This window comes from Hypanus sabinus, chromosome 10, assembly GCF_030144855.1.
Source record: "Hypanus sabinus isolate sHypSab1 chromosome 10, sHypSab1.hap1, whole genome shotgun sequence".
Taxonomy (NCBI): Eukaryota; Metazoa; Chordata; class Chondrichthyes; order Myliobatiformes; family Dasyatidae; genus Hypanus; species Hypanus sabinus.
The window spans coordinates 115,180,090-115,202,470 of NC_082715.1; the positions used below are offsets into that span (position 1 = coordinate 115,180,090).

At 49.5% G+C, this 22,381-nt stretch overlaps 1 protein-coding gene across 1 annotated transcript; it reads left to right on the forward strand.

The window, feature by feature from the left end:
• The first annotated feature begins 5,773 nt into the window (after positions 1 to 5,773).
• Positions 5,774 to 21,820, forward strand: LOC132401012 (left-right determination factor 2-like). The gene is made up of 4 exons (XM_059982726.1): positions 5,774 to 6,730; positions 16,471 to 16,714; positions 18,126 to 18,362; positions 19,989 to 21,820. The coding sequence occupies exons 1-4, from the start codon at positions 6,439 to 6,441 to the stop codon at positions 20,317 to 20,319; spliced, it is 1,104 nt and encodes a 367-aa protein (XP_059838709.1). The 5' UTR covers positions 5,774 to 6,438; the 3' UTR covers positions 20,320 to 21,820.
• The last annotated feature ends 561 nt before the right edge of the window (positions 21,821 to 22,381 follow it).

Here is a 22,381-nt window from a genome sequence, read left to right on the forward strand (position 1 = left end):
ACCGGACGCCGGGGGTGTCTCTGAAACACCAGGCACCGGGGGTGTCTCTGAAACACCGGATGCCGGGGGTGTCTCTGAAACACTGGACGCCGGGGGTGTCTCTGAAACACCGGACGCTGGGGGTGTATCTGAAACAGCAGTCACCGGGGGTGTCTCTGAAACACCGGACGCCGGGGGTGTCTCTGAAACAGCAGGCACCAGGGGTGTCTCTGAAACACCGGACGCCGGGGGTGTCTCTGAAACAGCAGGCACCAGGGGTGTCTCTGAAACACCGGACGCCGGGGGTGTCTCTGAAACAGCAGGCACCAGGGGTGTCACTGAAACACCGGACGCCGGGGGTGTATCTGAAACACCGGACGCCGGGGGTGTATCTGAAACACCGGACGCCGGGGGTGTCTCTGAAACACCGGACGCCGGGGGTGTCTCTGAAACACCGGACGCCGGGGGTGTCTCTGAAACACCAGGCACCGGGGGTGTCTCTGAAACACCGGACGCCGGGGGTGTCTCTGAAACAGCGGACGCCGGGGGTGTATCTGAAACACCGGACGCCGGGGGTGTCTCTGAAACAGCAGGCACCGGGGGTGTCTCTGAAACACCGGACGCCGGGGGTGTCTCTGAAACACCGGACGCCGGTGGTGTCTCTGAAACACCGGGCGCCGGGGGTGTCTCTGAAACACCGGACGCCGGGGGTGTCTCTGAAACACCGGACGCCGGGGGTGTCTCTGAAACACCGGGAGCCGGGGGTGTCTCTGAAACACCGGGCGCCGGGGGTGTCTCTGAAACACCGGACGCCGGGGGTGTCTCTGAAACACCGGACGCCGGGGCTGTCTCTGAAACACCGGACGCCGGGGGTGTCTCTGAAACACCGGGCCCCGGGGGTGTCTCTGAAACACCGGGCGCCGGGGGGTGTCTCTGAAACACCGGACGCCGGGGGGTGTCTCTGAAACACCGGACGCCGGGGGTGTCTCTGAAACACCGGGCGCCGGGGGTGTCTCTGAAACAGCAGGCGCCGGGAGTGTCTCTGAAACACTGGACGCCGGGGGTGTCTCTGAAACACCGGGCGCCGGGGGTGTCTCTGAAACACCGGACGCCGGGGGTGTCTCTGAAACACCGGACGCCGGGGGTGTATCTGAAACAGCAGGCACCGGGGGTGTCACTGAAACACCGGGCGCCGGGGGTGTCTCTGAAACACCGGGCGCCGGGGGTGTCTCTGAAACACCGGACGCCGGGGGTGTCTCTGAAACACCGGACGCCGGGGGTGTCTCTGAAACACCGGGCCCCGGGGGTGTCTCTGAAACACCGGGCCCCGGGGGTGTCTCTGAAACACCGGGCCCCGGGGGTGTCTCTGAAACACCGGACGCCGGGGGTGTCTCTGAAACACCGGACGCCGGGGGTGTATCTGAAACACCGGACACCCCGCGGGGGGTGTACGTGAAACACCGGACACCAGGGGGTATACGTGAAACACCAGACACAGAGGGGTGTCCGTGAAACACCTGCCAGCAGGGGGTGTACGTGAAACACCGGACACCGGGGGTGTGTCTGAAATGGATGTAAACGGGAAGCGGGGAGTTTTGCTGTTCCTGTTGGAAGTCCTAGGGGGCAACAGATTTAACTCCTTCCCTGCCGAGTAGCAGCCCGCCTCTGCTCAGCACTTCAATAGCACGACCCTGGGAAGCCTAAGAAATTGAAATGCATTTTGACAACTGGCTGATGAATAAACAAGGCATGTGGAGATGAGCTGTGGACTCACTTCAGGCTTAGGAAATCAAAGGGATCCTCTTACATAATTTACCTTTGCTTCCTCTGTCCTGCCCCTCCACCATCATATTTCTGACAGCTCCGTGATCTCAGGAACTATACCTCATTATTTGTATTTTGCACTGTACTGTAAATTTTGTTACCTACACCAGTGATAATAAACCTGATTCTGAGTCTGACTCCTGTGGCAGGGCCACCAGAGCTGTAAGCCCTACTGTACAAATTGAAATGTACCAAAATCTTATATGGCTGTAACATGACACCCAACTCAATATTCTGACTGCTGGAGTCAATTTGCAAGCATTAGATGTAATCTCCAAAGAAGGGCTGGACAGAGTAGCTGTTGAGATGTTTCTGATAGTGGGAGGATAATGAATGAGGGTTACATCGACACAAAATCAGGGGCGGTCAGTTAAAATTTCTCCACGCAGCTGGTAGTAAATCCCTGGAATTCACCACTGTGGAGTTTGCGGAGCACTGGAGGTATTTAAACAGCTACGGTATATATCATAGAAACAGGCTCTTTGACCCACCAAGTATATGCCAACCATCAAGTAGCCATTTATATAATCCCACTTACCAGTGTGTAACCATCAATACCTAGGCAATTCAAGTGCTTGTTAAATTTTGAGAGTATCTGCCTCCATCACGTCTCAGGCTGTGATTTCCGGATTCTAGTCATACTCGCGGTGAAAGAAAATCCTTTTACAGATGTTCTCTCAACCTCCTAGCACTCATTCTAAATCTAAGCCCTCTCATTTTAGACACCCCTGCTGTAGGGAGAAGTTTCTTACTAGCTAACTGCATATGCCTCATAATCTTGTATCAGGTACTATATTGTCTCCTTGCACTGCCCTTTCACAGTAACATAGACACTATATCCGTTATTGCTGTCTCTGTACTACCTCAATGTTTGATGGACAGCCATGTAAAACAAAGTTTTTCACTCTATCCAGTACACGTGACAATAATAAACCAACTTCAATTCCAAATCCCACTCAGTAGGACAAATGTAGGCAAGCGCTGTCGAGCAGTGGTGGGTGGAGCTGCCCTCTGAGAGATGCCCTCTCTCTGGTTGTGATGTCCACGTGAGATATCCAGGTAAGATCTCTTTACTGTACAGGATAATGTCACTGGGTTAGTAGTGGATGCAGAAGCGATAGAGGCGTTTAAGAGGTTTTCAAAATGGTCGTGAATGTGCAGGGAATGAAGGGGTATGGGTCACGTGCAGGCAGAAGAGATTTAGTTTAAGCTTGATCAATGAACAATGGGCTGGAAGAACTGGGAGGAAGGGAACTCTCAGGTCGACATATTGTGCCAGTCCTGAAGCATCGACAATATATGGCGTCCCACAGCTGCTGCTCAACCTGCTGAGCTCCTCCAGAGCATTCTTCACTGCTCTTGAGTCCAGCATCTTGTGCCTCTTTAATTTAAATTGGCATTCAGTGCAGACGTTCTCTCCACCCACTGCAGACAAACCATTCCTATAGAAAGGATTTGGCTCTCCAGCTCTCCCCATGCCTGTGGTCAGCATGGGCATGTTGGGCCGAAGGGCCTGTTCCGTGTTCTACGTGATGGAACGCTCTCTGCTTGCCGGATGAGTTCAACTCCAACAACTAACAAAAAGGTCGACATCATCCAGGACAAAACAGCCCCTTGACTGACGCCCGATCCACCGCCTGACACATTCACTCCCTTCACCTCCCGCCCACAGTGACTGCAGTGTGAACCATCAAAATGCAGAGCAGTCTCTCATCCAGGGGACCCTGACAGCAGATCCCAAACCCACCACCTCTACCACCAAGGACAGGGGCAGTGGGTGCAGGGGAACACCACCACCCACAGGTTCCCTTCCAGTCCTGCCCCATTCTGACTTGGAAATCCGTCAACGTTCCTTCACCCACTACAGCACCAGAAGGACGAGTGTTCAGACAGCGTGGCCTTTCTCAAAGGCTGTGAGGGTTTAAGGCCAGTGCTGAATTCACACCCGTTCAGCCCCAGCTTGCAGCTGAGCTGTTTAGTACTTCACCTCCAAGTGTGTGGAGCTCACGACCACCAGCTTTGTGACAGTGCCCCTTTCCCAGCAGTCCTCTGCTTGCTAAGCCCACCGGTCTTACTGTCTTTCTAGAATGGTCTCCTATCCCACAGCCCGATGAACTCCTGCACCTCTGGGATCCCTGCTCCCTTCACTCCCACCTGCCCTCAGCTGAGACCCTCTAAACCTCTCCACAAGTAAAAGCATGAAGAACTTCCATCGGAAAAGCACCTGGAATCTAATCAAAATGTCAGGAGACCCTAGCCCACGTGTGGAGACCCTCCAGTCCCCTCCTCACAGCCCCGAGACACGATTTCACTGCTAATCTCTGTGTGTGGAGTTTGCATGTTCTCCCTGTGACCATGGTCCCTTTGCATGCTCCAGATTCCTCAAGGTAGGTTAATCAGTCACTGCAAATTGCCCCCAGGGGATGGGTAAAGGGTGGAATCTGGGGGGAGCTGATAAGAAGGTGGGGAGAATAAAATGGGATTGGTGTAGATGGGTAGGGTTGATTGTCAAGAAGGTCCAGGAGGGCCAGGAAGTCTGTTTCAGGCAGAGAGTCCTGACCTCAAACAGTTGTCCATTTCCTCTATAGATGAGTTCCTCGAGCAGCTTCTTTACTTTCCTGATTTCAGCATCTGCAGTCTCTTGTGTCTCCAGGAGTATGTAGTCCAGATCTGTGCGTAGTCCGGAAGTGTGTCTGTTCCAGAGTGTGTAGTCGATAGTGTGGCCGTTCCAGAGTGTGTGTAGTCAATAGTGTGTCTGTTCCAGAGTGTGTAGTCAATAGTGTGGCCGTTCCAGAGTGTGTGTAGTCGATAGTGTGTCCGTTCCAGAGTGTGTGTAGTCAATAGTGTGTCCGTTCCAGAGTGTGTGTAGTCAATAGTGTGTCCGTTCCAGAGTGTGTGTAGTCAATAGTGTGTCCGTTCCAGAGTGTGTGTAGTCAATAGTGTGTCCGTTCCAGAGTGTGTAGTCAATAGTGTGTCCGTTCCAGAGTGTGTAGTCAATAGTGTGTCCGTTCCAGAGTGTGTGTAGTCAATAGCGTGTCCGTTCCAGAGTGTGTAGTCAATAGTGTGTCTGTTCCAGAGTGTGTAGTCAATAGTGTGTCCGTTCCAGAGTGTGTGTAGTCAATAGTGTGTCCGTTCCAGAGTGTGTAGTCAATAGTGTGTCCGTTCCAGAGTGTGTAGTCAATAGTGTGTCCGTTCCAGAGTGTGTGTAGTCAATAGTGTGTCCGTTCCAGAGTGTGTGTAGTCAATAGTGTGTCCGTTCCAGAGTGTGTGTAGTCAATAGTGTGTCCGTTCCAGAGTGTGTGTAGTCAATAGTGTGTCCGTTCCAGAGTGTGTGTAGTCAATAGTGTGTCCGTTCCAGAGTGTGTAGTCAATAGTGTGTCCGTTCCAGAGTGTGTAGTCAATAGTGTGTCCGTTCCAGAGTGTGTAGTCAATAGTGTGTCCATTCCAGAGTGTGTGTAGTCAATAGTGTGTCCGTTCCAGAGTGTGTGTAGTCAATAGTGTGTCCGTTCCAGAGTGTGTGTAGTCAATAGTGTGTCCGTTCCAGAGTGTGTAGTCAATAGTGTGTCCGTTCCAGAGTGTGTAGTCAATAGTGTGTCCGTTCCAGAGTGTGTGTAGTCAATAGCGTGTCCGTTCCAGAGTGTGTAGTCAATAGTGTGTCTGTTCCAGAGTGTGTAGTCAATAGTGTGTCCGTTCCAGAGTGTGTGTAGTCAATAGTGTGTCCGTTCCAGAGTGTGTAGTCAATAGTGTGTCCGTTCCAGAGTGTGTAGTCAATAGTGTGTCCGTTCCAGAGTGTGTGTAGTCAATAGTGTGTCCGTTCCAGAGTGTGTGTAGTCAATAGTGTGTCCGTTCCAGAGTGTGTGTAGTCAATAGTGTGTCCGTTCCAGAGTGTGTGTAGTCAATAGTGTGTCCGTTCCAGAGTGTGTGTAGTCAATAGTGTGTCCGTTCCAGAGTGTGTAGTCAATAGTGTGTCCGTTCCAGAGTGTGTAGTCAATAGTGTGTCCGTTCCAGAGTGTGTGTAGTCTAGGCAGCAACTGTAGTGCCCCTGTGCCACGGCTATCTGTCACAAGTCAGGGCAGACCTGGGGACTGCCTGGATTTACCCGTTCCTTGATAAACCCACATCAACCACCAGCATAAACCCCTCTGTAATGTTTGTCTTGATGAGGCCGGGGTAGGGAGTGAACCTAATCTCTAATGGGCACACCGGTCTAATACAAATTAATAGTAGGTGTGCAGTTGGATAAACTTTTGGCAGCTGCCATGGTGTTTGTTTTATTGAAAATCTACTGGATTTTCAGCCTCATTAATCTGCCCCACAGAAAGTGGAAAAGGAACCTGTGATTGAGTTAATCCTGGAGGATTTCTGCAGAGGGTGAAAAATATCAGTCATGTTGCTTTGAGTGGAGGGCGTTGCAGTGTTAAAACTCCTGCCTCTTTGATGTCCCAGTGCCTCCTTTCAACTTTTGTGTATCCGGCACTGTCTGGAAGGAGGAGATGAGTGGGCCGACTCTCCCTTTAAATACAGCAAGCCATTCTATCTGCCAGTCAGTCTGTCAACAGTGCTTTCACCAGCAGCTCTCCTTGGGGCTGTGCTCAACTGGAACTTTAAAGGAAAATCCTGCCTGCTATTGAAGAAATGCCTGGAGTCTGGAATGTGGTGTGTCTGTGCTGCTCCCTCTGGATGGTACTGGCTGGCTGTGACCCTCAGCAACACCAACTCCAGCACACATTTAAGGACACGGTTCTCAGGAAGCTGGGGCTCCTCGAGGAGCCACGCCTGACCAAGAGGGACCTGGAGAAGGTGGTGGTGCCAACACCTCTCCGGAACAAGTACATGTCCATGCTGAAGCTGCACAAGGAGAAGGAGAGGAAGCGGAGAGCCCTGCCCAGCCTGGCCGGCATCTTGCGAGGAGTTCCCGGGAACTCGGGTAAGTCAAACCATTACCTTTTCTCCCTGTCACTCTCCTTTGGGGAACCACGTGCAGGGCTCTCAGACTGCGGCATCTACTGAGACCTCAGATCCCTTGGCACTGAGGGGTAAGCTGCAGGGGAAAGATGTGGGGCAAGGGGCAGTACACTGAACCCAACGGTGGTGGTGGTGGTGCCAGCAACAACAGGAGCTTCAGGGTGGGTGTTTACACAGTCAGGGAGTGTGTAGACTGGGAGTGTGTGTATAGTCCTGGAATGTGCAGGTAGCTCAGGAGTGTATTTCTAGTCTGGGAGTGTGTGTATGGTCCGGGAGTGCGTGTATGGTCCGGGAGTGCGTGTATGGTCCGGGTGTGTGTGTATAGTCTGGGATTGTGCCTACTTTGTTCGTAGTCAGTGTGTGTATGACTGTGAAGTGTGTATGTTACAGTCACCAGGGTACTGACCTTGCGGCTTTGAAATAATTTGCGTTATAGAGATTTGAGATCACTGCAGAAATTTCCCTACAGCCCCTGTGTGTTCTGTCTCACCCTACTAACCCTCCCCCCCGACTCCTGACACTCCTGAGAGGGACAGAGCGGACGGTAATGTTCACCTAACCCCACTCTCCGACTCCTGACACTCCTGAGAGGGACAGAGCGCACAGTAATGTTCACCTAACCCCACTCTCCGACTCCTGACACTCCTGAGAGGGACAGAGCGGACACTAATGTTCACCTAACCCCACTCTCCGACTCCTGACACTCCTGAGAGGGACAGAGCGGACAGTAATGTTCACCTAACCCCACTCTCCGACTCCTGACACTCCTGAGAGAGACAGAGCGGACACTAATGTTCACCTAACCCCACTCTCCGACTCCTGACACTCCTGAGAGGGACAGAGCGGACGGTAATGTTCACCTAACCCCACTCTCCGACTCCTGACACTCCTGAGAGGGACAGAGCGGACACTAATGTTCACCTAACCCCACTCTCCGACTCCTGACACTCCTGAGAGGGACAGAGCGGACGGTAATGTTCACCTAACCCCACTCTCCGACTCCTGACACTCCTGAGAGGGATAGAGTGGACGGTAATGTTCACCTAACCCCACTCTCCGACTCCTGACACTCCTGAGAGGGACAGAGCGGACAGTAATGTTCACCTAACCCCACTCTCCGACTCCTGACACTCCTGAGAGGGATAGAGTGGACGGTAATGTTCACCTAACCCCACTCTCCGACTCCTGACACTCCTGAGAGGGACAGAGCGGACGGTAATGTTCACCTAACCCCACTCTCCGACTCCTGACACTCCTGAGAGGGACAGAGCGGATGGTAATGTTCACCTAACCCCACTCTCCGACTCCTGACACTCCTGAGAGGGACAGAGCGGACAGTAATGTTGATCTCAGTTTTAGCCACAGTTGCTGCTGCCCTGGTCAAGTTGAGTGTGGCTTTCTCACCCCACCCCATCAAAATTGTGACCACAACTGCCCCTGGTAAGTTTGAGTGCTTCCTGCACCAGGAGCACAGCCGATCAGTGTTTACTTGCAAGCTTTGTTTCTCCCAGTGGCTTTGCTTTGCAAATCTAATCAGTTATCCCTAAACGTGTTATATATATCACTCTTCAGCCTTGTCTGAGAAATATCACAAGCGAAACTGGAAATTACCAAGTGATTTGCAGCCTCTCGAATCACAAAGGCAGCAAGCAGCTTTGTGCTGACTGGAATGCCCAGAGTTTAGCACAACATTTTGCGCAGACAAGAGGTGAGCACTCCCGGACAGCTGGGAGAAACGAGGTTATGCACAGCCTGTGTGTTGTGGCTGTTCCCAGAAGTAACACACAATGAGGCCATTCTGGCCACTCAGCATGTGCTGAACTCTGACCAAGCTCTCTTGTCAGAAAATGTCTCTATGTCCAACCTCTTCCTTACAGAGAGAGGCAGACAGACAGACAGAGGACTTTGTTCCCTGGAACATTGGAGACAGAAAGGTGACCTTACATACACAAGAGTGGTGAATCAGTGGAACTCATTGCCACAGGCAGCTGTGGAGGCCAAGTCCCTGGGTATATTTAAGACAGACATTGATAGATGCAACACACACAGAATGCTGGAGGAACTCAGCAAGCCAAGCAACATCTACAGGAAAAAGTACTCTTTTCCATAGATCCTGCCTGGCCTGCTGAGTTCCTGCAGCATTTTGTGTGTTGCTCAGATTTTCTTTTGTTTGAGAGTTTGATAGCTTCTTGACTGGCCAGGGCATGAAGGGATACGGGGAGAAGGCCGGAGATTGGGGCTGAGAGGGAAATGGATCAGCCGTGATTAATTTGAGCCGAATGGCCCAATTCTGCACCAGTATCTTATGAGGACACACTGTAGCTTTAAGGCGAGTGGAGGAAGTCTGAAGGAGATTTGCAGGACAGGAAGGATGATCGGTGCCAGCGGAAGTGATGCAAGCAGGTACAATAACAATGTGTGAGAACATGAACAGGCAGGGAATGGAGGGAAATAGACCACATGGAAAGAGATGGGATTACTTTGGATTAGCACAGGCATCCTGGGTTGAAGGGCCTGTTCCTGTTTAATGTTCTGGTCAGGGTGAACACAGCAGAGGGAATCAAATGACAGGGAGCATAGATTTAAGGTGAGAGGGGAATGGTTTAAAAAGGGCCTGAGGGACAACTCCTTCAACTCTTAAAGCCTATATGGACTGATCTGCCAGAAGCGCGATAGTCGGCATGGTTGATAGCACAATGCTTTCCAGTACCAGTCACTCGGGTTCAATTCCTGCTGCTGCCTGTAGCGAGTTTGTACATTCTCCCTCTTGACTTTGTGGGTTTCCTCCGGGTGCTCCAGTTTCCTCTCACAGTCCGAAGTCGTACAGGTTGGCAGGTTATTTGGTCATTGTAGATTGTTCCATGATTAGGCTAGAATTAAGGCCATAAGTCATAGGAGCAGAATTAGGCCATCTGGCCCATATGCTCTGACATTCAACCATGGATGATCCTTTTTCTTAAATGTCCTCCTCAGCCCCAGTTCCCACCTTCTCCCCGTAACCTTTGATGCTAAGTCCAATCAAGAACCTATCAATCTCTGCCTTAAATACACCCAGTCACCTGGCTTCCACAGCTGTATGTGGCAACAAATTCCACAAATTCACCACCCTTTGGCTAAAGAAATTTCTCCACATCTCTGTTTTGAAAGGATGCCCCTCTATCTTGAGGCTGTGCCCTCTTGTCCTAGACTTTCCCACCATGGGAATCATCCTTTCCACATCTACCCTGTCTAGGTCTTTCAACATTCGGAAGGTTTCAATGAGATCTCCCCTCGTCCAGTGAGTACAGACCCAGAGCCATCAAACATTCCTCATATGATAACCCTTTCATTCCCAGAATCATCCTAGTTGAGAGGCCCAAAACTGTTCACAATACTCGAGGTGAGGCCTCACCAGTGCCTTAAATCGGGGGTTGTTGGACAGCATGGCTATTTCGCACTATCTCGATGAAGATAAAACATTTACAACATGAGCTCTCTGCAGATTCTGGAAGTCCAGAGCAAAAAGCACAGAATGCTGGAGGACCTCAGCAGTCAGGCAGCATCTAAGGAAGTCAATAAAGAGTTGACATTTTGGGTACAACGCTTCCTTGGAGTTAATCCTTTCCATAGATGCTACCTGACATGCGGAATTCCTCTGGCATATTGTGTGTGTTACTATAACAACGTTTTACAGATATTTGGATAAGTGTATGGACAGAAAAGTTTTGAGGGGATAGAGCCCAAATGCAGGATGTCCCAACATCTTCTTTTTCCATTCCTTGAGCATTCCAGCAAATTTAGGGGTTCCTGTCACTCTAGCTACTCCTCCAGGACATTACATGACAGGTTTAGACCGGCTGGACCACATATTTCCTCGTTTCTGCTCATCATCCTGCTTAGGAGGAACTTGCACCTTCTCAAAGTCAGATCTGAACACAGGGTGAGCAGAGAAGGTTTTCAAAAAGTTCTCTCCATTCCTCTCCTTGCACACTTCCGCGAGCCTTCTCATAGTGGAAGTATTTGTTCCCACAAGAATGGAAGCTCCCCCCTTTTCATCCACATCTGGGCAGACCAACACTGGTATGTCAATAGTCTCAGTTAGTTCAACATCAGCTTCTGTAAACTCCAGTTTCAACGACAAATAACCATCGTCTGGGTACTTATCAATACTAAGCTCCTGAATCTCAAGGGCACAGAGTGGCATCAATGGTAAATGGATCAAATGCCGGTTGTAAAAGGATCTATAAAGCAAAGTAACTTGAGAACCTGTGTCGATTATGGCTCTAGCATAAACACCTTCTAAATCCATGTGGATACATCAGAGCTTGGTCCCACTAAACCTTCTGGAGTAGTTTTTGTACTTTAGTATTTCCCTTGGTATGCTGATAGGAACGTATCCTCTCTGAAACGTCAGCCTGTTACTTTACTTGGTCCTTCTGTAGTTTTACCTTTTTTCTTCACTGTTTGATTAACTGCTGATATTCTTTCGAAAGGTTTTTCCTGTCCCTCACACTCTCGCTCAAAATGTCCATCTTCTCCACAATTGTAGCAGAAAGTACCGATCGCAGCCCTCGCCTTGGTACATCCCACCAGTGGGTCCGGCTTCCTATAGGCCTTGCACCAACTGATATTATCTGAAATACCTCAGCTCTCAAATCTTTCTCAGTAGCCTGCAAAACCCCACTTGTGTGGCATCAGGGGCTGCTTCAACAACAGGCACTACTACCGTGGACCGTGCCCTGCTGATGGAGGCCTCCCACTCCTCCTCTCTGTCTTCTCGGAGTAACTCGGTAAAAGAGGCCGCAACTTGTGGGTCATTCAAATACGAAGAGCAATCATGTCATGTGACACTGTGCACTTCACAATTTGCTCCATCTCTCAGTCAGCTGAATGCCCCCTTTGTGGCACAAACAGTGCATTAGCTTCTTCAACCTGAAAATGTAGGCAGACAACTTCTCTCCTCCTGGAATGTGTGCCTGAACTTCATCCTGAGATCGGCTGCCGAAAGCATCTTCCAGTGCTCATGTGGTGAATGGATTTTCTGCCCTGAGGAACCTCACTGTATCAGCTTCTGGGCCCTTTAAGCTCTCTACCAGCCTCAGCTTTTCATGATATCTGAGCCCTGCCATTCATCCAGTAACGGAGATGTCTGCTCAGCCCAAGCCTCATATTCTTCTTCCCCGTCGGCTGTGGGCTTGACCCAGAGAACACTCCCAGCCCACAATCATTTTGGCTCTCCACAGATACGCTTCTGCATTGATCAACCAGTGATGTAATAGCCAAAACGAGCTCAGAATTTACATCAGCCACTGAGGGTCTCATTAGACTTCTCACGTCAGACAATGCCTTCCCCTCACTGCGCAGAAGCAAGAGCAACTTGTCTTTAAAAGTCTCTGCCCTCAGCTACAGGAAACTCGTCTTCTAATTCAGCAACCTCACCTACACGCCCTTCTTCTCTAAAAGTATGGACGGCCCATGGCCCCACCTGTCCAGGTAACCCAATAATAACTGGCAGATCCACTCCTGTCAAGTCTGAACTAAAACAACATCTTCACCCACCGTTTGGTCAGACCCCCAGTCCTTTCCCTAATACTGGAACCGAACTCAGAACTGTCATCAGCAATTCATCTGGGCTGCGTGTATCCACCCTGCTCAGAACGCAAGCATTAGTTACGGGCATCCTCTTTAAATCACACCAACGCTAATCCCTGCGGCATCCATATCGCGTATCTTACTCACTTTCCTGGACACTAGTTTAACACAGGCTTAAACACACAAATCGCTTCATCAATTCCTAGAGCAATTAGCCCCCATATTGAAACCCCTTCTTACCAGGCACCTCTGGAGGTGAAGCTTGTTAGCCCCTCACTAACAGCCACTGGACTCAGTGATGAGAAAACCACCTTCATCAAACAATGTACGTCTACAGTCGGTATGACTTGGGTCCCACCGAAACCGGGAAGCCGGGATGTTTCGCCCACCCAAACCCCGATCTGTGTGAACGCTGTCCCCATGCAATTGCCCGTCGGCAAGAAATAACAGGTGGTACACTGCATACAATTATAAATTATAAAGCAAGTGTTTACAAATTTCAGCTTTATTGAATAGTTAGTAAGAAAAGGAAAAACATAAAAAGGGCCCATTCCAGTTACCCCAATCCAAATGTGCACATAGCTCACGCACTGGACCCTTGGTCTTTGTGTGAAAGCACACTCCACCTTCCGAATGGCACTCAAAGCCCGGCTCAAACAAACGGGCTCCCCCACAGGAGTATCAGTCCTTGAAGCTGTTCATCTGCACAAAGCTCCTCGTGCAACAGGGGCAGCATCCTCACCCATCTTCCCTCCTTTCTTCTCCCAGCTCCTGCCAAAAAGACCACCCACACCAGTGAAAGCCAGTCCCATTTGCCTTGTGTTTGGCTGATCCTATCCATGTACCTCTATGAAATACAATTATACCTGCCCCTGCCACTCATTCTGCACAATGATCACTCTCTGTGTGACAGAGTTGTCCCTCAGGTCCCACTCTCACTTTAAGCCTATGCTCTCTGGCTTTCGTTATCTGTGTTCCTCACGGTTTCATTCGCTTCCTTGAGGTCACTGTGGAGGCTGGAATATTAGCTGGCCGTACACATTGAGGAACCTGTCGCTGGGTAGTACAGTATTAAGCAATAGAGGGCCCTTGATGTATGACCAAGGACAGATTGGTGAACAGGGTACATGGGATCCTTGCCTCATGAGCATGTAAACACAATATCAATGCGGGGAAATGTTCTTGAAGCAGCACTTGAATTACTGCATGCAGGTCTGGGCAGTCCATTGGAGGAAGGATGTGACAGCATTGCAGAGGTTCTCCAGGATGCTGCCTGGCAGAACGTTTCAGTAGTGAGTAGAGACTGCGGATTGTTTTTTCCTTTTACACAAGAGAACGTTGAAGGGGGACCTGACAAATTATGAAGTGGGCAGATAGGGCATCTTGCAAAAAGTTTCTCATAGTATGTGGCAAGGATTTAGGGTCTAAAGGTGCACGTTTACGGGAGATTAAAGGAACCTTTTCCCAACTGGAAAAATGGATAAAACTGCCTAAAGAGATGAAAGAGGTAGAGATTCTCACAGCATTTTGGAATCATCCAGACAATAATACAAAGTGAGAGAAGGTTGTGGAATGAATATTTGTGAAAGGGACTAGCAGAGGAGGTACTTGTTCATCAGATTTGACAGGATAGGAGTGTTGGCCAGTTTGTGTGCTGTGCAGTTCTATGAGCAGAGTATTTCACTGGAGTGACGACTGTAATAATGAGTTTCACTGGAGTGAGTACTGTATTAATGAGAGTTTCACTGGAGTGAGTACTGTATTAATGAGTTTCACTGGAGTGATGACTGTAATAATGAGTTTCACTGGAGTGAGTACTGTATTAATGAGAGTTTCACTGGAGTGAGTACTGTATTAATGAGTTTCACTGGAGTGATGACGGTAATAATGAGAGTTTCACTGGAGTGACCACTGTAATAATGAGAGTTTCACTGGAGTGAGTACTGTAATAATGAGAGTTTCACTGGAGTGAGTACTGTATTAATGAGAGTTTCACTGGAGTGACCACTGTAATAATGAGAGTTTCACTGGAGTGACCACTGTAATAATGAGAGTTTCACTGGAGTGATGACGGTAATAATGAGAGTTTCACTGGAGTGACCACTGTAATAATGAGAGTTTCACTGGAGTGAGTACTGTATTAATGAGTTTCACTGGAGTGAGTACTGTATTAATGAGTTTCACTGGCCTGAGCAGAATGAATTGTGTATAACCATGTGTCATCATCCTCATCTAGCACTAGAAATGTTTTGTTTATGCAATTGCCACCACCCATTGCAGTTGTGAAAACCGTCTGTGTTGTAATCTGTTGCCTTTGTTTGCCTCTCACAAAAAGGCTTTTTGTCGGAGATTTATTTAAGGTCAGTTTCAGCTTTGTTACATCTAGATTTACAATCTGAAGCATACAGTGAAATGCATCGTGTCCGTCAGTACAGGGAAGTGCTGGGGCAGCCTGCAACTGTCACGTGGCACAGACACAACCCACTCATCCTTGCTAACCCATTCTGTAGAAATAGAATGACGGGGTCACGGGGAGAAAGTACAGACTCCTCACGGAAACTGGAGCCCCTGTAGGAAACAGACGGGGTCACGGGGAGAAAGTACAGACTCCTCACGGAAACTGGAGCCCCTGTAGGAAACAGACGGGGTCACGGGGAGAAAGTACAGACTCCTCACGGAAACTGGAGCCCCCGTAGGAAACAGACGGGGTCACGGGGAGAAAATACAGACTCCTCACGGAAACTGGAGTCCCTGTAGGAAACAGACGGGGTCACGGGGAGAAAATACAGACTCCTCACGGAAACTGGAGCCCCCGTAGGAAACAGACGGGGTCATGGGGAGAAAGTACAGACTCCTCACGGAAACTGGAGCTCCCATAGGAAACAGATGGGGTCACGGGGAGAAAGTACAGACTCCTCACGGAAACTGGAGCTCCCATAGGAAACAGATGGGGTCACGGGGAGAAAGTACAGACTCCTTACAGACTGTGGCACAATTCAATGCCTATTGGTGTAAAATGTGCTGATTGCTACAGGATCACATACTGAGCCAAATGATATTTGCACTGGCACTCACAACCTGATACAGCACAGGAACATGGCTTCCTGTTCACGTGTCTACTGAAAGCCTTTTAAACATCCCTAAAACATCAGCTTTCACTCTCTACTCTCTGAAAATAACTTGCCCTGAAACTCTTTTACTCTCTCCCCCCCCCACCTTAAAGCTGTGCCCTCCAGGATTTCACATTTTCATCTGTGACAAAGACTGACTATCTACACTGTGTCTCATAATTTTATAATCTTCTCCCCTCAGCCTCCAACACACTGAGAAAACAACCTGAGGGTTGGCGTGATCCTGGCCAAATCTCTCCAAGCCTCAGTCTTCTTGTCGGGGACACCTGACTGTGCATAGCACTCCCAAGGTTGGCCTAACTGAAGTTGTATAAAGTCATAGAGGAATACAGCTCAGAAAGAGACCCTTCAGCCCAGCCTGCCCATGCTGACCCAAGATTCCAATCTAAGCTAGTCCTATGTTACAGTACTGAGCAGCTCCTAGGCACATCTGAAGAAGAACTGTAAAGCCAAGATTCTTTCAAAACTAATGAAATGAAAAGTTTCTAAATGCCAGAAAAATTACTCTGAAGAGCAGTAAAGCAGTGGAAAACTAAAATCAAACCATTATTTGGTGTGGCCATGCTTTGCCTTTGAAACTGCATTAACTCTCTTAGGTACACCGTCGTGCAGTTTTATAAGAAAATAGTCTGGTAGGTTGTTCTGAGCTGCTTGGAGAATTTGTCACAGTTCTCCTGCTGACTTGGGCTGACTCACTTAATTCTGTCTCCAGTCTCAGTGATGTGGAGATCAGGGCCCTGTGGAGCCCATACCATTGGAAACCATATATAAAAGCTTGAGTGGCTAAAAGACTTTTACACAGTACAGTCGTCCCTCCTTATCCCTCTGAACCTTTCCTATCTATGTGTCTTTTAAACATTGCTAATGTACTCACTTAACCAGTTGATCAAGATCCCTCCGTAAATCCTGATAACCAGATTATGTCATGCTTTTGGAAACATCTGTATTGTGCACAGCCAGATCTGACACACAACTCACGATTATATGATCGTTTCCCCAGACACCACCGGAGACGTGCTGTACTCGGACCCCACCCGGCAGAAGCTGGTTTTCGACATGAAGGGGCTGATCCCGGACAACAGCGAGGTGACCATGGCAGAGCTCAAGCTCTTCAAGAAGGGCGTCCACAAGGGGGAGCTCCCACCCAGGAAACACAGCCCGCCAGTCAACAACGCCAGGGTCAGTGTGTACTGGGTCAAGACCCTGGCCGACGGCACCAACAGCACCTCACTCATAGACTCCAGGTAAGGGCAGAGGGAGCTCCAAATAATGCTGGCAGATTCACACAACATACAGAGAGTCGTTAAAGATAAACCTGCCCTCCCCATTAAATAGTTCTCAGATATTTCTCCTCACCTTCATCATTGTTGTTTTGTACCACGTCGTACGATCATGGTTATTCATGGCAAATTTTTCTACAGAAGTGGATTACCACTCTGCCTTCTTCTGGCCAGCGTCCGGTCATCCCAGCCATTATCAATACCCCTCAGAGACTGTCTCCCTGGTGTCAGTGGTCGCACACCCAGGACTTGTGATATGTGCCAGCTGCTCCCATGGCTTCCTGTGACCCTGATCGAGGGGCAAAGCAGGGGCTACACCTTGCCCAGGGGTGACCTGCAGGCTAGCAGAGGGAAGGAGTGTCTTACGCCTCCTTTGTTAGAGGTGTCACTCATCCTCACCACCACCCTCCCCAAGAATTGCACCACCCTACCAATCGTTTCCCCCCCCCCACCCAATTGTGTTCAATTGTGGACAATGACAAAATCATATTTATTTATTTAACAATACAGCATGGGATAGGCCCATCCAGCCCTTAAGACTGCACTGCCAGCAACCGCCTGATTTAACCCTAGCCGAGTGTACATTGACCAGTTAACCTACTAACGATACGCCTTTGGAGTGTAAGAGGAAACCAGAGCACCCGGAGGAAACCCACATGCTGGCAGTGAGGATGTACAGGGGACTCTGAACCGGGCTGCAATAACCTTGCGCTAACCACGGTGCCAGGAAGTGGTGGAAATTGCCATGATCTGCATTCGACCGGATCGAGGTTTCTTCTGCTGGTCAGATTCATACAGCAGGCAAACAGGCCCTTTGGCCTAACTGGTCCACGCCAAGCACGGTGCCTACCAAGGAGGTTCCATTTACTCTGGTTTGGCCCAATTCCCTACGATCCAAAAGAGCTTAAAATATTTTTATTGTACCTGCCTCAACCATTTCAACTGGCAGCTGGTTCCGCCTGCTCACCACCCTCTGCATGACGAAGCTGCCGCACACATCCCCTTTAAATCGTTCCCCCTCACCTTAAACCTACGCTCTCCACTTCCTGATTCCCCAGCCCTGGGAAAAAAGACTGTGCATTTACCCTGAATATGCCCCTAGGCCTCCTGTGCTCCAAGGAATAAAGACCTTGTGAATATGGGAGAACTGTTTCACTCTGATGAGGAACACCAGCCTGGTACAGAACTGATGTACTGGGCTCACCGTGGAATCTTGTAGCAGAAAGCAGAGGCCATTTGGCCAATTGAGCCCAAGCTAGCTCATTGTGCAATTCCACGGCTGGCTGGTGAAGTGGGATCGTGTTTCTGAGGGTTAGTGTTGGGCACCGGATACTTGCTGTTGACTGAAGAGCATGGTGTCTCTTTCCTGTAAAAGGCTGGTCCCCATCCTCGATTCCGGTTGGAAGATGTTCGATGTCACCCAAGCTGTCCACTACTGGCAGAACACTAGGGAGCTCCAGATGTACCTGGAGGTGTGGATCGAAGCTGAGCGGCCGGGCAGACACGCAGCCGAGCTTGCCAGGTTCGTCCGCTTCACGTCCCAGGATCCCACTGACCGGATGCTCGGAAAACCAGAGCTGCTTCTCTACACTCTCAACTTCAGTGAATATGGGTAAGTCCCCTCTGCCTCGGCATTGGTACAGCTGAGAGTCAAAGAGACCCGGGAAACTCGACAGGGTTGGTGACCACTGGGAAATTCCCATCGATGACGTTTGCCTCCTCCCACCACTGTACCTTCTTAATAAAGTTACAACATAGGACATACAACAGGAACAGCACAGCACAAAACAGGCCCGCGATATCCCCTCGGCATGCACACGAACCACATTGCTCCATCCCCTATGTGTACGTGTGTCTATCACCATCACGTGTATCTGCTTCCACCATTACTGTTATTGGCAGTGTATTCCAAACACCCATTACTCTCTAATAAACTTAGCCAACACGCCCACTTCAAACTTTCCCCTTTCACCTTGCATCCGTGTCCTCCAGCAATGGACGTTTCTACCCTGTCCATCTGCTGTTTTGTTCCACATAGAGCCAAGAATCTACTGAAGGACAGAGCAGGCTGGGGGGCTTGCGCAGCTGACTTATTGAGTCATAGACTCACTGACCATTTAAACAGGCCCTTCAGCCCATCTAAGGTAGTCCCATTTGCCTATGGTTGTCCCCTAGCCCTCTGAACATTCCCTATCCACATACCTGTTCAAGTGCCTTTTGAATTTTGTTAATGTACCTACCTCAACCCCTCCTTCTGGCAGATCAGTCCCTATATGGACCACCCTCTGGGTGTAATAGTTGCTCGTGAAGTTCCTATTAAATCTTTTCCCTCTCATCTGAAAGCTACGTTCTCTAATTCTTATTCTCCTTTCCAGGAAAAATTATCCTATCTATGCCCCTTATGACTTTATACACCTCTAAAAGGTCACCTCATTCTCCATTGCTCCAATCAAAAACGTCACAGCCCCTCTCTGTAACTCAGTCCCTCGTGTTGCAGTCAATCTCCTTGGCCCTCCCTCCAGTGTAGAACACCTCGCAGTTAACAGAATTAAACTCCATTTGCCACTCGTTACTCCTCATTCCCACTCCCCACTGCTCTGTTATTCAGAGCCAACGCGGAGTTTACTGTCAAATGCACAAGTGCCAAGAAAAACTTACTGGCAGCAGCATCACAGGCACATAACATCAGACACACAACAATCACAAGAAAAGCATAAATTATGCAGAAAGAGCACAATTGGATCCAAGAAAGTTGTACTTTAGTGCCAGATGATCACATTGCTAAACTGTAGTGATTAGGGTCTTGCCCGTTGGTTGAAGAACAGAATGGGTGAAGAAGTGACAGTTCCTGAAGCTGGTGGTGTGGGACTTCAGGCTTCTGTACCTCCTATCCATGGCAGCTGTGAAAATGCTGGGATCTATGATGGTAGATGCTTGCTTCTGGAGATAATGCCTCCTTGTAGATAGAACCAATGGTGGGGAAGGATGTGCCTGAGATGTACTGGGTGGAATCCACCGCTCTCTGCAGCTTCGTACATTTCTGCCTATTTGAATTGCCACACCAGACCATGATACAACCACTCCAGATACTGTCAATGTTAGTGTTCACTCCGTAAGGAGGTAAAGACACTGGTGCCTTTTCCTTGGTCCCAGTTCAGCTCCTGTTTTCCAGCCCTGTGGGAAACAGCTCTTGGAGTCACAGCGTTGGTAAATGACCCGCCTTGTGCTCTGTTTTCAGTGCTGCCGGTGACTGTGGGGGAAGCCCGACTCAGAGGAGTGGGACATGCTGCAGGCAGGAACACTTCATCAACTTCCGGGAGCTGGAGTGGACCCAGTACTGGATCATCGAGCCCCCCGGCTACCAGGCCTTCCACTGCGTTGGGGGTTGCAAGCAGCCACAGTGGCCCTTCGTCTATGGAGAGAGGAGCTGTGTGGCGGTGGAGAGTGCCTCGCTTCCCATGATGTACCTGGTGAAGAAGGGCGACTACACGGAGATCGAGGTGGCTGAGTTCCCCAACATGATCACTGAGAAGTGTGGCTGCAGCACCGACAACATCTCAGTCTTATAGCCAGATGGGACGGTGCCATTCTTTCACCCTTGACACCACCCCGCTGCCCTACTTCCCCTGTAGGCCTGGCTGACTATGTCACCATGGTTACCGGTGGCTCTCCCACCTCTCCAGTGGTCATGCCAGCTGGAAGGACAGAGGGTTTAAGCCAGGGAGGGTTGTTGAGCTTCCCCTCTAAAGTGGAGTGTTTTTCATTTGGAGGTGTGGAACTGCCTCATCAGATCTGCCTCCTTCAGTCAGACTCTGCAGGAGAGTTGGCATTCCTGGAAGATGCTAGATTTGGGGGTGGCTGACTTACTCCTCAGCTGAACCACGCTGGTGTGGATACTGGAGAAAGCACAAGATATCAAACGTTCCTGCTTTGGATTGGTCAGACAGTGTGGGTTTTAAGTAAGCAGTCTCACGCTTACACTTCTGTTGGCTTTACACACTCATTAACCTTAACTTGCCAGGGCAACAGTTATTCAGATTCCTGCCCAATTGTGGGTCCACTGATTTTAGGGCCCTGCCCTTGGCCCATGAGTCAGGACACTGAAAAACAACAGCACTGTCTGATACCTTGAACTGTGTCACAAACACCCCATGTAAAGGGAACTCAGCCCCAATGTGGGAAGCACTTAATGACACTGCACAGCATTTTGTTTCAGCAGCGGTATTCACTACACAGACATTGAACACTTGGGGGGGGGGGGAGGGATGCTTAGCTTTGTGCGTGGGGTTTGGAGTTACAAGTGTCGGGGTACAGGACCAGACTGGCTGGGGTTAAGGTGAGCTTCTCTATGTCCGTCTAGTATTGACCTGGTGATTGTACAGGGAGAGTGTGGTCACACTCAGGAAAGTCTGGGAGGGAATAATTATCTCCAGGTCAACAGAACAAGGAGTATTTTGAACCATGAACTTCAAGTGTGATTTATCATGGCAGCTTTGTCCTTGGTTATTCGACCATAGGGGAGAGTAAAATTGCTACGTGTCCTCTCTAGTCCCACATGGCCTCTGACAGGGGCCCTACAATGTGGACTTTGCGTCAATACAGATCCCCCGAATGCACTCGTTGTGTGAGGATTGACAGATCTCCATGTGTTCATGGGCAGATTTTAATTCATGTATGATATTTGTAGATAAATCCTGAATTAAAGTATATATTGAGTCAATTGATGAAAGGGGTGTGACGTATGCTTCATTCTACTTGCTGTTGCTCCTTCTTGGCCTCTTGGCAGTCGGAAGGTCCCAGAGTATTACCTCTCCGTCTGTTTCTCTCTGAGCCGTCCAGTCGGAGTGGGGCTTTCTCAGTGAACTGTAGGGCCTTCGGGAGTGTAATGGGACGGAGGCTGAGAGGTGCAAGTGCATAGTTCACCGGCTGGCAGAGACAGTGTTCGATATGCTGCTTTTCATCGGTCCTGACATTTGAGTATGAATTAGCAACTTAAATTGATGCAGTTGCACTTGTTCTGTCTACAGTCTTGGTCAAACTGTAATACAAAAGATGTTATTAAACCTAAAAGAGTGCAGAAAAGATTTACCAGGGTGTTGTCTGAATTGAGGGTGGGGTTGAGTAACAAGGAGGGGCTGCACGGACTACCTGGAATGTGGGAGGTTGAGGGGTGACCTGATCGGGTGTATGAGATCGTGAGGGTCATAGATAGGCTGAAAGCACACAGTCTTTATGCATTTCACCACATCATTACATCGGGGTCGTACAAGGGCAAAATGCAGAATATTACTCTTACTGTCTCTTCTTTCAGTTAGTCCTGACGAAGGGTCTCGGCCCAAAACGTCGACAGCACTTCTCCCTACAGATGCTGCCTGGCCTGCTGTGTTCCACCATCATTTTGTGTGTGTTGCTTGAATTTCCAGCATCCGCAGATTTCCTCGTGAATGTTGCGTTACAAAGAAAGGGCAGTCCTGTTCAGTAGTTTTATAACAGTAGGGTAGATGCTGCCCTTGGGCCTGGTAATACATGCTTTCTGTGCAGGGGGAGGGGGGAGAAGAGAGAGTGTTCAAAGTAGCTGAGCTCTTTGATTATGTTGGTAGCTTTACAGTGAGATACAGCAAAGCTCTGTAG